Below are 16494 nucleotides of genomic sequence, written 5' to 3' on the forward strand. Positions count from 1 at the left end.
GCGTTAAAATGGCAAATAATAGCTACAGTAGACTGTGACTGGTTTTAAACACAGTTTAAAAGGATATGTACCAGGCTGAATAATAGGCTTTGCCTGGCAGTGTGTCTTATTTACATGAATTGCAGCAGGCAGCCCTTTAATTGGRATAATTACATACGGAAAGGGAGTGCACTCCAGTGCTGCAAGATGCCTTGGAAAATGCTGGGAATATTTGATCAGCTCCAAAGARGAGCAAACTTGCCTTCATTTCTCACGCCATTTGTCCCGTGTTCGCCACTGAAGACCCTTTCTCCATGTTTTTAGAATAACTGATGGGCATCCGTTCATTTGAAATTCCCAAATAAGAAACAGGATGAATTTCAAGCTGCAAAGTTCACAKCTGGGTCTACACATTCAGAGGCTGTTTAGACCTGAAGGCTTAAAATTCATTCCTTTCTCAGAAAAACACGTTTCTAAATTTCCTGAGTGCTCACCTACTTGTAAACATCTCTTTAGGGCACATTATATCAAATCTAGCAGCAGAGAAGACTACTAAATCCACGAGACAGTCATCTGGATCCCCTGACCTCTCCTTTGCCCTGTGCCTTCACCRATGCTGTCATCAAACAGCCATGCAGCCTTTTTTCTCCTCCTTCTCACTACTCTTTTCATCCCCTGGGTGTCATTAATCCTGCTGTTTATCCCTCCAGAACACCTCCAAATTAATCCTTTTCCCCCCCTGTCAGCACTGTTTAGGGTCTGAACACTTTGCTGTGCTACTCCGAGTTCAAACGGTGAGCAGAGGAGCATTCRAAATTAAGATATTGATAGCTCAAGCCTCCCTCAGATCCTTATCGTTATGTAAAACACAGCCAAAGTCAAGTGCTTCCCTTTCCTTAGATCACCTCTTTATTGAATTCAGGCATCTCATTTTCATCTTCAAAGCGCTCTGCAGTGTCCTTCTGCATCTCTAATCGCAGATCTCAGCACCCTGCTCCACTCCCTCTGACCCTTCCTTTATTTTCCACGCTGGGGTCTGTGTCCACATTCCTTTGGGGCTGCCGCTGCGTACGGAGTTGCCTGTCTATCCATCCCCGTTCAGGGAGCCATCCGCCCTCACCACCGCTCTCGCGCCCGGATGAGCCGTGGTGGCTCCGAATCGGAGGCCAGGCATGAGATGCCCCGAGCTCGGATGGGGATGGCGTGGGGTGTGAAGGTGAGGTGCCAGTCACCACTTGGGCGCCCTCACCTTGTGGTGGGTAGAAGCAAGTAAAGAAGAAGCAAGGAGCAGGAAGAAAGCAAAATCAAGGTTTAAAAATCGGGGTAAATAGCAATGGATAGCTAGACTAAATTTAAAAATTATAACCGTTTCCGAGGACAGAATGGTGCCTTGCCTTGCGTCTGTACTGCGCGTTGCCCTGCAAGAACGGACRAGCGTCAGTCAGAGCAGAGCTCTTTGGGTTCGGTGGTTCTGTTTGGAGCAGACAACGAAATAAGGTGAATTGCTGAATCTCTTTACTAGGGTGAAGAGACAGCAAAGTGATAGACTCCTTAGCCTGTATATGTTTGAGGTAAGCACTTAGCTACTGTTCTGTGGAGTTGATTTAAGACAGATGAATTCAGAAGGGGATCGCAGTGGCTCAACAGCAGAAGAAAATTCTCTTCAGAAAGAGCTGTCGGCCCGTCAGCTGGAARAGGAGGCTCTGGCGCCCGAGGAGTGGGCAGAGAGCAATGGGGGATGTTCCTGGGGATCCAGATCCCGAGCCCATTGYGTTTTCTCGAAGGGAATATGTATGAGACGAGGTCTAGCTGCCTTGCAGAAGCTGATCCTGCGCCTACCACTGGCAGTGGAGAGCTTCGCTCTGTTATTGATTTCTCTGCGGCTGTTGCTGCTTGCTGGAGGCTGTGTTTGGTTTCTCAGACTTCTCCGAGTCTCCTGTCAAACCAACGCGCTCATTTAAGGCCTGAGCTTGTTCTCTGTGTTCAGGTCCTTGACATCTTTTAGCGAGGAGAAGGGGACTGAAGCCTCAGGTCAGTGGGGGGAAATCCTTGTGACCTCCTTCATGGGGCACGGCCACACTCTGGCTGCCAGTGATGCCGTTTCCCCGGGGAACGTTGTGCGGCTTGACTGGTTGTTCTCTTAGGATAAGCAGGTTTCTTGCCAGTAAGCGTTTCACCTTGGGGGTGAGTATCTTCTGGGAAGCTGGCCGTGACAGAAGGCAGCGAGCTGGGTACTTGCTTCAGGCACATCACATGTTTCTGCACCCTCCGTAACCAGCACAAAGCGGCGATGGGGCTCAGGCCAGCTGGACCGTTAAGACAGTGCCACCAAACATGGCCTTCACTGCCCATAGCAGTTCCCATGCTCTCCGTAAGGATGCCGGCAAAACGCTCCGGGAGCAGTTTTTCATTTGCCTGAGCCTCCTGGAAGGAGGAGAGAGGCAGAAGATGTCGGAGCTCTCCGAGACCCTTGCAGAACCGGCACAGACGGCGAGGAATTCCCTCCCGATGTGCCGTGAATGTGCTGCTGCGCCACTGTGCCCATTTTAAGGCAGATTCTGACTCTTTTTGTACCGGCACACTGCGGGATGCATCCCATAGAGGTGGAGGCCTCACGGCAGGGGCCAGTGAGGTGGAGAGGAGCCATTGCTGAAGGACTATTAGCTTTGGGAAGGCTCGGGCCTTTGGGTGTTGGAAATTCCACCCCCCCCCACCGGTGAGGCCCTCTGGCCTGAGGGGGGCTTTGGGAATGCAATATCTTCTCCATCTAATGCCTTGGGGGGCTTCTGGTAGGACGCTGAGGCCCAGCTGAAAGACCYGCTTCGTGCAGTCTGGGAAGAACAACGGTGATCTTTCCCAGTCGACAATAACCTTTTCTCCACACCAGGGGAAAAACGTGTGCTGCTTGATGRCACGTGTTTGGTCTCCTGACCTGGTGCTGCAGGTACAGCCTTTGCTCCCCGTTCCCACAGGAGAGCCCGTGGGACGTGCTAGTAGCCGGCAGGAGGTGCCGGCCAGCCGCGGTGCAGGCAGTCCCGAGGCTCAGCCCCAGCACCAGGTGCAGCCCAGGCGATTGGGCCCTTTGCCGGGAYGGATGAGGTGGTGAACGGCGCTGGAAGGTGCCACGGGCATGGATGGAGCAGCCCAGCATGCTCTGGCCRGATGCAGCCCCTGGCAAGGCAGGGAAGGGTGTCTGAGAGGACTTCAGGCATGAAGTCCTGCCTGGAGGTGTTTTAAGATGGCTCTGGAGGCTTGCCGAGTCTCTAAGCACCATCTGTGGAGACGTTGCAAGGYGTTTGTGAGCCAGGGATGAAAACCTGTCCCCTGCGCCGGGCTGTGTGTGAGCTCTGCGCCGTTTAGCACCCGGCGCAAGCGAAACGGCTCCAGCTCCTGCCACCCTGCCTCGCTCCATCCTCATCTCCGCTTGAACCGTGCGTCCTCGCAGCCGGGAAAGCAGCCGGCATTGCCTTTTGCTCCTAGGGCCGGGAAGAAACTGCTCAAACCTTGTTTTGTGCTTGCTGCTCGGTGCAATGTAATAGTTTCCAGTGCGTCCAGTAAAGCAATAAGATTCCCAGGTGGGGAATCAAGAGGAAATCTGAAAAGAGACGGGGACAGGTGACAGTCCGCAGTGACCGCCGGGGAAGTCGCTGCCCTCGGGGTTTAGCTCCAGTGCTGTTAGCGCTTCATTTAATGATTCTCTCCCCTGCTCCTTGGGTGAAGTATCTACTGGTCTGAGTTCATTAAATAAAGGCATTCTGTGATCCCGAAATGGTGGGAATACACGTCACGTTTTCGGAGCCCTGCAGAAGGACGTTTTTATTACGCTTTGCGCTGTGCCGGGAACAACGTTCCCGTAAACCGGACAAATATTCCTCAGCCCCTCCTAGGACTCTCCTAGCCACCTTTTAAAAATAAATGTAAAAAAATGCTCTGAAGAGGAACCAGCCTGCCGTGGCATCAGGATTATTCTGAGAGCTTTTATTTGTTTCTATTCTGAGTGCCGTCCCCCCTGCCTTGGCGCTGCAGCCCTTCAAACCAGGAACCGTTCCAGCTCCTCCCGGAGACGGTGGCAGAAATCCCATTCCTGGCTGTAGGTGGAGGGTCAGATGCACAAGCCGCCGCTGGATCCCGCTGAATTTCCAGGTTACGGGCACCTCGTGCACGCACCTTTGCAGCTTTTCCAATGCAGAAAGCTGGGTTTTGCTGTGAAGCACCTGCGGGCGCTCTGGAGTGGTGTCAGTGAAGCGCGGCTGGCTTTGGGCTCTCRCCTTAGGGGCTGCCTGGGTCGCAATAGCCGAAGAGCGGAACAGACAGACACACRGACAGGTTTTGTTATTGGTGTTACTGTTACGACTGAAGGAGCGCTAGGCACTGCACAAAGCCTGGAGTTCCTGCTGCAAGGAGTTTGCAGTCCAGATATACGACTGAAGGCTGGTGCTAGGCTGGCCAAGGAGCTGGTGCTGGTCAGTGGAAAAGGCAGCTTTCCCACCTTAACGTAATCTGAGCTTTCCTTTTCAGGAAGATGACATGCATAGAGCTTTCCGCCAGCAGGAGCAGGTCCRAGCCCTGGGAAGACAAAGCAGTGGAAGCTTGTAGAAAGCCCCCTCCTTGCTACCTGTCTTAGGGCAGCAGCCTGGACGGGTCAGCTCGGACTGCTGAGCCTGATCCTCCGTGGCTGCAAGCCGTCCTGCAGTTGATGTCCGTGTCGGGAGGACCCACATTTGCTTAGGCCACACGGCACTTCCCCAGACCCCCCAGTAAACACGCTTCCACTAAGAAAAGTTCAAAAGCCACGACTGCAATGTGCGGCGGGAGCATGGGGAGAGCAGGAGAGATCATTGCTTCATCCCGCTAAGAAGATGCATTTTCAAATGACTCACAAGTATGTAGACGCTCGGCTCCCTTTGAAGTTCAGTAGTGTTTTGCTTCGGCCTAGTTTAACTGGGGGGTGCAGAGCTGTCCCGGCAGTTACACACCCAACTGCTAAGGCTCAGGCGCAGCCTTGTGTCTGGGCTGAGACACACGTTGCAGCTACACACGTAAATGCTTCCAGACCTCAGCTGGTAAGTCCACGCGGCGCGACAAGGAAACACGTGAACTTGAATTTCTGCGTCTGCCTGGCACAGGCGTGCCCTTGGTCCCTCTTGTGAAGTCTAGCTCAAAAGAAAAGGCCTGGCCTTCTGTGACGGGAATTTTGGAGCACCTCCAGGTCTTCTCCCTCTCCACACAGGTGCTTCTGTGTATTTCCAGCTGCACTCGATACGCTCGGGACTTGGACTAGTCTAGCGTGAAGTGATCAGAGCAAGACTGCGTCTGGGCTGGGGACACAGGGGAAATGCAGTCCACTTAATGCTATCGTCTTTCTGAAATTGTTTTTCCTTCTGATGTTGGAAGCAACACGCAAAATCAGTGTTGTAGAAAGATTAGGAAAAAAAATCATTTTGCTTTGCTTTTCAGTTTCTTTATTATGCTCTTTGATAGATCTTGATGCCTATCCTACATATAGTGAATTTATCACTTTGTACATTGTCTGGGCGGTTCTTACACATGATAGTTGCCTTGGGAGTAGGAGCRGAGGAGAAGCAGGAAAATGATACTTGAAAATTGCAAAAAAATAGCATGGGAAGGCTTGAGAGCAAGGCTTGGATTTGAAACTATTTTTGTTTCTAAATTAACTTGGTATCATTTTTTTAAAGAGATTCCAGTGTGTATTTCAGTCCAGAAAGGGCTGTGCACTGAAGCCATAGGATATGTCATGAAAATATATGTCTAGTCTTAATTAGCACTGAGTAGTATGCTTCTGTTCTTGGTATTTCTACAYGTTTGGTTGACTGCACATAGATAGACGGTCTAGTGATGCTCGTGGTATTCTTGTGCTAAACTTGGACTCAGAGYGTGTAAATGCTTGAGCGCAGCCCCTGCAGGGGAGGCGGGCAGGGAGCCTCTTCCCAGCCCGGCTCCCAGCTGTGGCTGATGTCTCCCCATCTGCAGGTCCTGGATCCCCCAAAAACTGTTATTGGCCTGGGAATCGATACGCTTTCTTCTCCTGGTGCTCGCTTTGCCCAAGGAGGGAGCTGTCTCTCCGTGGAGGTACCGGGCAGGGATCTATTTACCACGTTCATGGTTCTCCTGTGCGGGTGGTACGTGACCATGAAGTTTGTGCCTCTGCTGCACCTCCTTCCTCCACGGGATATGGGAAAAGCCTGTGTTTGGTGRGGCACTGAGGAGGAGAGATGAGAGTTAAGTCGGACAGAAGGCATGCAAGCGAGGGAGAGGCAGCACTAGCAGTGAAGTAAGGAGCCTGGGTTATTTAAGGCTCTGCTAGGAAAGCGGTAATCACCCAGCTGTTGCCTTAACTTTTAATGGGGCTGTTTGCATATGTTAGGAGAGCGTTAGTGAGATCTGCCTGTGAGAAGACAAGGGAGGAGGCAGCCAGACTGGAAATGATCATGGGTGTAAAAGCTGTCTGCACTGTCAGTGTTGCTACCCTTGTGCAAGTCTTGATACGCTACATGGAAAACTGAATGCCATTATCTAAGCTGGCTTTATTTAAATCCTTGTACCAGCTTCCTATGACTATGCAGGCCTGTTGTGTGATCGGTGCTCCCAAAGCTATGATGATATTTCCCCATCAGCAGAGCTGAACATAACTCTGGAAAAATACTGGGCAGGGGGGAAATGTTGTTCACTGCATTTTTTTCGAGCCATATCATATTGGATTACTGCGAGGATGCTAGCGCCACGCATGCCGGGCCAACTGCGGCATCATCTGCTGTCACGGGGCACGCCRTGCAGAGGTTGCTGGTTGGTTGTTTTCCATAGGATAATGAATAATTCCTCTTTCAGATGGCAGGGCAGGAACTTATTTTTATATTAAATAAAAAAAGTTTGTAAGGTTCTAGGCTACAGTTTTAACCACCATGGAGCAGAGCAGGCCTAGGTTTGGAGGCTGCAATAGGCTATCATGTTCATGCCATTGAGGACTACCCAAGTGGGGCACTCCTCTCCAGGTTGGGACTGAGAGTTCAGTTTGCCTGGAGCTGGCCCAGGTTCCCAGCACTTAGCATCTCCCACGGGAAGATGTCAGATTATTCACCTGGGTCAGGAGGGAAAGTCAGTCCTTGGGTTTCCCTGCAATTGTGTCTGCTTCCAAGCTTGTTCCTGTAATAAAAGGAGAATTTATCACTCGAAGAAAAATCTGATCTTGATTTTAAAACTTCCCATGACMAAAGAATCCATCAACCCTTACTAGTATTTTCCCTTGTGGTTAATTACCCTTGTGACTGAAAATCTGCACCTCGCTTTTAGTGTGACTTGGTTTAGCTTCAACTTCCAGCCGTTAGATCATGCTGTAGCTGTTCCTGATCGAAGAGCGCTCARTTAGCTAATTTGCTTTCCCTGTGGGTACTTCTAGACTAATGCTGTCAACCCATAACCTTCACTTGGCAGAGTTTGCTTTAGGAGGAGTCAGGGAAATGGAGCAACTYACTTGCTCTGTATTTAACATGCTTTAAAGATTGGAACAAGCTACTTTTGAAGACAGGCTTAAGTAAGCACAGTTGCTTTTTCTTTTCCTTCTGTGGAATCGCTCCATATTGCTGTTCACGTGATGATGAACCAAAACCTCTGCCACCRTCAGAAAGCAGGTCTATGTCTGCTCCTGTCACTGGGGGAAACTACCAGGTGAATGGGCCAAAAATGAGAAGCTTGGTGAAGATGAGAAGGAGAACAGAAAACCCAARGCCCAGAAGCAAAACACCATGGGAAGCGAGGGAGGGTCCAGATACATGTGACAAGAGTACATGGGGCAGAGGAARGAAACACATGCTCATCTTAGTGTTCATGGGTGTTATGATCGTGTCTGGAGGGCCAGTTACATTGGGTTCCTGCTTTGTGAACCCCTTTACATACATAACACCAGCTGAAGCCATGCAAACTCAGCTTGGGGACTAAGGCTGTAGTTTACGTCTGATAGTGCGGTGATTAATCACTGCACAGACTGCCAAGGGAAGCGGTAGACTCTTCCTCTCTGGGGATCTTCAGGCAGCTGCAGGTTACTTCCCGGGCTTGAGGTGGGTCTAACAACGCAAAATGCAATGGTCTGGGTTGCTCAGCAGATCAGAGCAGAGAGATGACAATCAAATATGTGGCGATGCATCACAGAAAAGAGAAGTGCAATGAAAAGTGCTGCTAATCATAACCAGCAGCGCGTGCATTGGTAACCCCACACAGCAGARGTGGGTTTTGAAGACACCCCTGCATCGTTTGGTGAGTGTTTACAGGGGATCCTACCAGTGCCTACGAGATGCCTGGKGAAAAAATGGTCTGGTTTGTTGCAATATATAGGATATTTGTAACACATTGCTCATATATTTTGCATTGTGCATGCGCTCCTGAGTATTCAAATCCTTCTCGCTGTCAGAGAGGAGAAGCATATGACTTGAATGTTAAATTTGTAGGGAGAGTGGTATTCGTTTGCTGGAGTAGGGAAGAAACTGCTCAGGTAACAGTTAGGTAAAAAAGCCTGGGCTCTGCATCCTGGAGAACTCTTTCTGCTTCYCTCAGGGTCACGGGTGCAGGAAGGTCCTCCTTCCTCTGGTACGCTGCCAGAAACCCAGTGCCTGGTGGCCAGAGTGCAAGAGTTGGGGCTGAGATGATGCCTTYCAGCTCCTTGCCCTGAGGGTTGGGATTGTAGTGATGGTTTCTGATCCTTCCTGGTCCGGTSATGTTTCACTTGGGTTGTTCTGACCCTCAGAGAAACCAGGAGTGGCATGGATCCAGCCCCAGGAGCTTGGCTGTGCCCATCTAAGTTCAGTCTAATTTTCAGGTCTTGAAGAGGTGCAATATCCATTTCCTGCATTTGAAGGCTCCTGCCAATAATCACCTTGGAGATTCGGTGCCAGTCATCCCTTTTTTTTTTTAATTTACTCTAGTTCTGCCCTTTGCATCTACAAACCGATCCCTCTGCATCTTTGCTCTTTGCCACCTGGAAGCATTCAGCAGGTTTTGTTCGGCCCATCTTAGCAACGGCTGACTTGGGCTTGGTTTCTCTTGCTCATCGCTTGAGCCCCCGACTACCTCTGYGTTTCTTCTCAGGCCTGGGTTCAGTCGGTGTGGCTCCGTACTGCAGAGCCAGGTTCCCGCTGCGAGGACAGGACTCACCTACCCGCGCTGCGTTCCCACYGCGTTGACATCTCCATGTGGCACCGGCCTTTTGCTGCCCAGTCGCTCTTCGTGAACGTAGTTCATCTGTTCTCGCCATGCTCACTTAGACCGTGACCTTCACCGTTTACTGTGTTGGACTTTCTGGGTGAAGCCCATCTCCAGTCTTAGCAGGACAGAATTACACCCCAAAGGGTGTAATTCAGCCCCTGGCAAAGAAAAGGCATGGTGCCTGGGGTGATTTTCATGCTATATTCCTACTGATTTCTTATATATCTTCCTCTCCCCGCAGTAGCTTGTATGTAACGTGCCCCTTGGCTTTCCCCRTTGAAGAGCTACGTTGCTATTTGTATTGCATGACCACACTAACCTTTTGGACCCCCCAGCGTTGGGCGTTATCAAATGCACAGAATATGGTCCATGAAGAGCTAATCTAATTGTATGACGTGAAAGACAACCAGGGAGTTCAGAGAAGCCCAGGAGCTGCGTGTGTAACTGTTGTCCTGTTTTYCCCTTTGCGTGTTTTAGTGGAGCTCTCAGCAGCGAGCCGGTGACGGTTTGCATCAGGTCAGTACCAGCCTGACCGATGCCAGACCCCTTCTTTGGTTCAGTTTGGTGTGTTTATAATTTTATTACTTCTGAGCGTTTGGAGAAAATGAAGACTAATTGCCCCAAATCGCTATCCCCAGAGTTTATTTTCTGAAGATTTTCCAATAAATACCAAGATCTCCATTACAGTAAATAATTGCAGTAGCTGAAAACCRGCAGCCCGATCTGATAACCTCAACCGTTCCGCAGTTCTGCGATAACGCTTGGGGCTTTTGTGCCCGTTCTGATTCAGCAGCATTAGCAATAATATAACAGCAATAATACAGCGGCATTAAATGAGCCAGCAGCAYAAATTCTCAGCTAATCAGTCTCAATTATAACTTATCTTTGGAAGACAAAAATTAAAATATTCTTTGAAAAGAAAGCCTTTTGATTAAAAGCTTGACAACTTGCACWTTTGGAGATTGGAGCAAAAATCTGCATTGAGGGAATAGAAAAATTATAAACCTCTCATCATTTGTGACAGTGAACTGCTCTTGCATTTTTGCTGAAAAAAATATCATAGCGTACCCTCGATCACAGAAGACATTRTTGTTGGCTCTGAGTGAAAAATGACAACGCTGTGCTGGCTTTCTAGCCCCTGGCTCATTTTATAACGTATACTTTGCAGCAGGGCTTCCGGGGGGCCTGTCTGTGTCGTGGATTTAAGAGGTCCAGGTGCCTCCCTTCACCCAGAAATCTTCCCTGTCGAAGGTTTAAATAGTAGCACGTTTTATGCTCGCAGTTTCTCAGGGAGGGCCCGCTGTTTCTCCCGGTTTATAAGCACAGTTCCTGCAGATTCGAGAGACCTGCACTGATTTGAAAGTCGTGCGGCTTTCAACGTAAGGCAGCCTTGCTAGGCTGGAGAGCAGGAGCAGCAGCTGACAGTCATTCTCATGAAGAACCGCAGCTTCCCGGCCCCGCTGCTGTCCGGGCTGCCTGCCGTCCCGCCAGCTCCTGGCTTAGGCAAGCTGCTTCTTGGGGCTCAGCCTCCGTGCAAGGGGCGCCGGGCTGTGCCAAGCCTTAGCTCAKCTCGGTGCCCAGTTATGCTGTCCTTAACCCGGCTTTTCGGATGCGCTGTGGATTTATGCGGCTGACCCTCGCTGGTCCTCGCTTGGCTGGCACGGCAGCGGGAATTGAAAGTCAGTTCTTACAAACAGCCTGTTCCCAGCTGCCCCCCAGCACTTCCCCGCTAACAACGGTCATCCAGCAAATGGCATCTCCTCTYCCTGGCAAGAGCCTTTCCTTGAAGGAGGGGACACACAAAACAAATGCTTCCCGTGGTTCAGGGCTGTAGTGCAAGCCTCAGTAAAAACTGGTTGTTTCTTGGCTTGCTGCAAGAGCATAGCTAAGGCCCGTGCTTCCTCCGAGGGCATGCAGTTGGGGTTTTTTGACTCTTGTAGAGAGAAACATATCTGAAGATCTCCAAGCACTTTACAAGTGGATGGTTGCATCTCACAGGACTCCCTACCAGTAACGAAGTGATATCTCCCCCACTTTGCAGAAGGGTTACTGAGATGCAGAGCTGGAATCACCTCTCYGGAGCCATAGATGCGGCTCTGTAGGGAAGGGAGAGGGTTTTCTTTCCCCATGGACATCACGTAGTGCTGTGCCAGTGACCAGGGATGCCCAGAAGCCAGCCTGGAGCAGTGGCCTCCGATCTGTCCGGGGACAGCTGGGTGCCCTGCACTGCTGGGGCTCCCACAGCACGGGCAGGCTGCAGAGAGCATTGGGGTGGTTGGGGCATGGGGAGCAGAGATGTAGATATATAGTCATCGTCCTAGGTGTCTTCTGGCCACCATAAGCACGTCCCAGGCCAGCGGGCGCTCCTCTGAGCCATTCCCAGGCGTGGTTTGGGAGTTAGCACAAGCCTGTAACTATTCCCAATAGGCAGTTTGGATGTGGGCGGCAGATTTTGGAGGATAAGAGTTTATGGTTTGGACATGGGCTTTCCACGCCAGTTGTCCTCAGTAGCAGCAAACAGGCTGGGCGTGCTGACTTTAGCAGCATGGATGTGGCCTGAAAATATTCAGGCTCTCCTCCTGCAGGGGCCTTGGATCTCAGGCAGAAGAAAAATCCTGGTTTGGGCTTGAGGATTTACGTGTGGGTGGAGAGGATGAGTCTAGTCTTAAGACTGGGTTCAGCCCATGATTAATTGACTGTGTRGATAAACCCTTAATGAATCAGTGATGGGCTGGAGAAAAAAACCCTCGAGTGACTCAATTACCAGTTTCCTTCCCACGACAGCACGCTCGGTGTTCGTAGGCAAATGGACTCATTCCCAGGTTACATCGTGCTGAATGCAGCTCCGGAGAAAATTTTCCCAAGCCAAATTGCTCTTGACGATGCTTTTTATATACGCGCGGAGGGGCTCGCTGCTTGTAGAGGCTGACCGGAGTGCTAGAAATTCGGAGGGTTAGCAGTCACGGGAACATCTTGGCTTCAGAGCTGTTCATCACGAATGAGAGTACCTGCTAAGAGAATAAAAGGGGTTACAAGGAATAAGGATTAAAGAAACACATCTGGTTGAATCGTTTCTGACGGGAGAATTTTGCACAGCAAAATGCAGTTACACTGCAATTGAAAACAGTTTATGGAACGACATCAGTTAGGATGGAGGGTTTTTGACTATGTATTTATATGCACCATTTTCACGTTCTCATTACATTTTGATGCTATCCAAATGTCTCATGGCATTAAAATGTGATTCAGTTGTATCATCTCGTTTTATTTTGACTTGCCTAGAGTGTTTCAATCTGCATCAGGATATGCTAACRTATACTTAATATATAGAAGGCTACATATGAATATTCCAACATTGTCCTGATGGAATAACCTTTCGTGTTTGGACACGGCATGGAGCCCAGTCCAGAGCTCGGCCAGGGAGCAGTGAAGCCTGGCGCCAGGGAGCGAGGGCGGCGGTGGTGGGACATCCCACGGTGGTCCACAGGACGGCTGCTTCCTCAGGATGCCCCTCTTCTTTCTCTGCGCATGCTGATGGACTTGCTCTTAGATGGAGAGGAGAACTTCCATCTGATGGGAAAGGCCCCCACTCTGAATTTGATTTTGCTTTAAATTGGATGGCAAAATCAAAGCTTTTGTACTTTCATGGGACAGAAATTAAGACTGAAAAGCTGTACATGAATAATGTTAATTCTCTTGGCTGGAGCAGTGCCGCAGCAGAGCATGAAACATGGTGTTTCCACTAATCTGCTCACAGTACGTAGCAATGAAAYAAGTAAAAATGAAGCAAGTAAAAATGAAATTTTCTAAATAATAAATTTGAAACAAGAACTTTTGACTTTATGAAAACAAAATAGGAACATCTGACCTGGCTCTCGCTACGGGCTTTGCTGCTATCAGCACCTTCTCACGAAATGCTGGGGCTTTGATGAGACGGGACGTGCCGGTGGCCATGCTGCCTGCCAGTGCCGACAGCCGTGAGGCTGCGAGCTGCTGCGGGCGCTGCTCCGCTCACACGGCCCCGGAGAGCCAAGCACGGTTACCTTTCCAGCGCCTGTCCCGGAAGCCGGGTCGGGTCGTGGAGCGGCTCGGAGYGACGACGTTCTCTGCAGTGCGGGGTCTGCAAGACAAAGTTTGCAATTTATTGTAGAGGGAGTGCGCACACGGCTGGAATAAATTAAGGAAGATACTGTTAGATTACAAGAGCGACAATCTTCCGAGCAGCCAGCTAGATTTAATATAAGGGACTGAGCTTTCTTTCGGTGTTATCAATGTGATTAAATGTGTCTCCTTGATTTCGGTGGGAGTTGCTGAGCACCTGRTGTTTTGAAAACTTGTTTAACTGCCTGAGTAAAAGCCGGGAGCCCCCTTATAACAGGCCACCAAAGTTTCTATGAAATCGCCTCGGGGAGCCCGGGAACGGGAGCGCCGCGGGCCGGAGGAGGTGCTGCTCTCAGCAGCCGGGCCGCCCTGGGCAGCGAGCCTGGGAGCCCAGCGCCTCGCGAGAGCGTTCAGGATTTCTCCTACCGCAGTCAACTGGGAAGCGCCGGCTGCCTAACGGCTTCGGCATTAAGCGGGACTGCAGTTTCGCTTACGCTTTTGAGGTGATGATGCGTGCACGTACACAAAACGACCCGCTAATGAGCAACACCGCGTTACGCGGAGCAGGTGCCTCTGCGTCTGGCGCTGGTGGCAGAGCCGGGCTGCGTCTTCGCGCCCGCGCGAGGAAGAGCAGGGCAGCGTCGCCCAGCGCCTGCCTCGTTTCTAAGAGCTTTCTTTATCCTGCTCTTTCGCTGTGCAGCTTTCTGGGTCTTCTCGAGTCTTTTTTTGATAGATGGCACGGATTTGCCCTGGGCTTTTCATACGGTGCCTCTGAATGAGCACCGCAGGCGCGCTACCCTGTTGGCTGCCCCTTCTCATTGGTTTCTAACGATGTTTCTCCTTTATACGTAGTTCCCTTTTGTGAGATTAAACGTTACGGTCACGGACTTTTTAGCTTTATTGCTCCCGTCACGACGCTGAAGCGGGGTAGCTGTGCTTGTTATTACAGGATTGCTGCTGGATATTAATGTTTCCAGTCAGGCYCTGTACGTTGCTCAGGGCTGAATCACGAATGGCTTCTCTTCRGGGTTATGCTGCTTAAAAATTTAGTTCAGAGGAAGGAGGTGTGGTGGCCCCGGCCGCCGGCCCGCACTGCCAGGCTCCACGCAGCGTTTCAGCGAAGGCCCTTTGCTGGCTGGCCGAGGGAGGGAAGAGCAATCCTGCTTTGAYCTGCCTTACGTGACATTTGGCAACCAAGGAAATATATAAACAAGTAAGCAAAGGAATCTGCTTCTGGCCTCTTTTCTGGGTTCAAACAAGAGCTCTCCAAGCTGAGGCTTACGGGTGCCAAACTCGTCCCCGCCGCAAGAGAGTCAGCAGYCCAGGGCAGGGATGGAAGAACCGTCTTGCAGAGTTATTGATGTGTCTGTTTCTACTCTTTCAGGGTTACCTCTCCGAAGGCCTAGTGACAAAATGGTATCGCTCCCCTCGCCTCCTCCTCTCGCCGAACAACTACACCAAAGCCATCGACATGTGGGCAGCCGGCTGCATCCTGGCCGAGATGCTCACGGGGAGGATGCTCTTCGCCGGTACGTCTCGAACGATTTTTTTCCCCCTCCTTCCTTCTTTGCTTCCCAATCCGCAGGCCTGTCAAGGGTAAGACCGAGAGCACGGCAGAGTGAAGTCCCCTCTCTCGGCCCGCCACGCACCACCTATAGCAGCCCTGCAGCTCTCCTATGCCTGGTTATTAGGTGTTAGATGTGTCTCCACTACGCAGTGCCCCCAGGTCTCTGCCCTCCCCGCCGAGTGCCCCACGGCAGAGACGCTTTGCAAGACCCGCGAAGTGCGTTCAGCCGAAAACACGAGCCGAAACGGATAAAAGAGCAGTTCTGGTGAAACAACAAAATCTTTTTCTCTTACTGGGGTTTCAACAAAAAATTGAAGCTTCTTGTTAGGAGAAAAGATGCCTAAAAGAGTATGACAGGATGGAATATAAGGACACAGGATAATGTGGTCCTGTGCTAAGAGGTTTGTACTCTATGCAGTGGATTTAAACTGTGATTGGTATTTTGAATATATGTCTTTTCTTTGAAGGAGAACATTTTAATGCCACTACAGAATTGCAGCCAGAGGAGTTTCGCGTCGGGAGCGGTAAGGAGCTCGCTGTGAGCTGGCTGGTGTGAAGAGCTCGACTACAGTACTACATCGCCCTGCAGTTTTCTCAGTGATAGCTGTGAAATCCATAGTAAAAAATGAATTGGTGTCAAACCCTCTTGTAAAATCAAATATGTTCCACCGAGACCTATATACATGCTTAATCGTGTTTGCTGTGAGCCATTCCCAGGCTGCAGAGATCAGCGTGTGCCCTAAAACATTGTGCCTTCACAGCTATCTGGACTTGTCCTTATTAGCATCTAGCAAAAAGGGTCTGTTTCTTCAATCACATTAATGTAACTCAATTAACTTTTATGGTATTATCTCCAGATCCTGAGGCCAGATATTTTATGCATAGCAGGAATTAAGGGAAAGAATGGCATCACTGCGGAGGTGACTGCTGCTCCGCAGGGGCCGGGTGTCTGGGAGCGTCCTGATGCTGCACCCGTGTTCTTGAACGGCGCGTGGGTGTGCTGGTCTCGCAGCCGGGATTTCCGTTGTCCTTCCCGGCTCTGACCCTTGCCATGTGCRAATTTGGCAAGCTACAGGCTTCCCMTATAAGCAGGCGCTGGCAWTGTAAAGGTGCGCTGCAAAGAGAAGACAAAAAGCATCAGGAAGGAGGGTGTGATTTATCAGCACAGCATTTAGAGCTCAATTCTGATGCTCTTGAAAAGCAAATCTTTATTCAGTACATTTCCAAAAATGCTAATGTCAGGAGCAAAGGTGCAGTTCTTAGCTTTGTATCAAGCTGGGACATGGAGTCACTTATTCAAGGATGAAGCAGACGCTATCTGGCTATCAAAGAGCTACCTGCCTCCCCAAAGGACGCAGCGATGCTGCTGCTTTGTTATCGTTACCGTTGCCTATTAGTATTTGGAATGACAAGATCTAACACATTTCATAAGCAGCTGTTYGCAGAGTTTGGTAAATAAATAATTAGTTCCATTAATAATAGAGGAGAACACTTTCTTCAGAAATATTTCAGCGCGCTGCAGCGCTCTGCAGCTGAGGCTTCATTGCGGCTGCTCTGTCAGTGTCTTCGCGCTCAGCTTTCAGCTTCCGTCTTCCTTTTGTGAAGGCTGAAAATTCAAGAGTCAGTATCATTTA

General features: G+C 50.2%; 1 protein-coding gene across 2 annotated transcripts in view; it reads left to right on the forward strand.

Moving 5' to 3' along the window:
• The window catches only part of MAPK4 (mitogen-activated protein kinase 4), a 36691-nt gene that overhangs the window by 8096 nt on the left and 12101 nt on the right, over positions 1 to 16494 (forward strand). For both annotated transcript variants that reach the window (XM_026092254.1, XM_026092253.1), the window contains exon 2: positions 14678 to 14822. In XM_026092254.1, the coding sequence (XP_025948039.1) occupies positions 14678 to 14822 (145 nt within the window). The remainder of the gene's footprint in view (positions 1 to 14677; positions 14823 to 16494) is intronic.

Source organism: Apteryx rowi, unplaced genomic scaffold, assembly GCF_003343035.1.
Source record: "Apteryx rowi isolate R43461 unplaced genomic scaffold, aptRow1 scaffold_95, whole genome shotgun sequence".
In the NCBI taxonomy this organism is placed as follows: domain Eukaryota; kingdom Metazoa; phylum Chordata; class Aves; order Apterygiformes; family Apterygidae; genus Apteryx; species Apteryx rowi.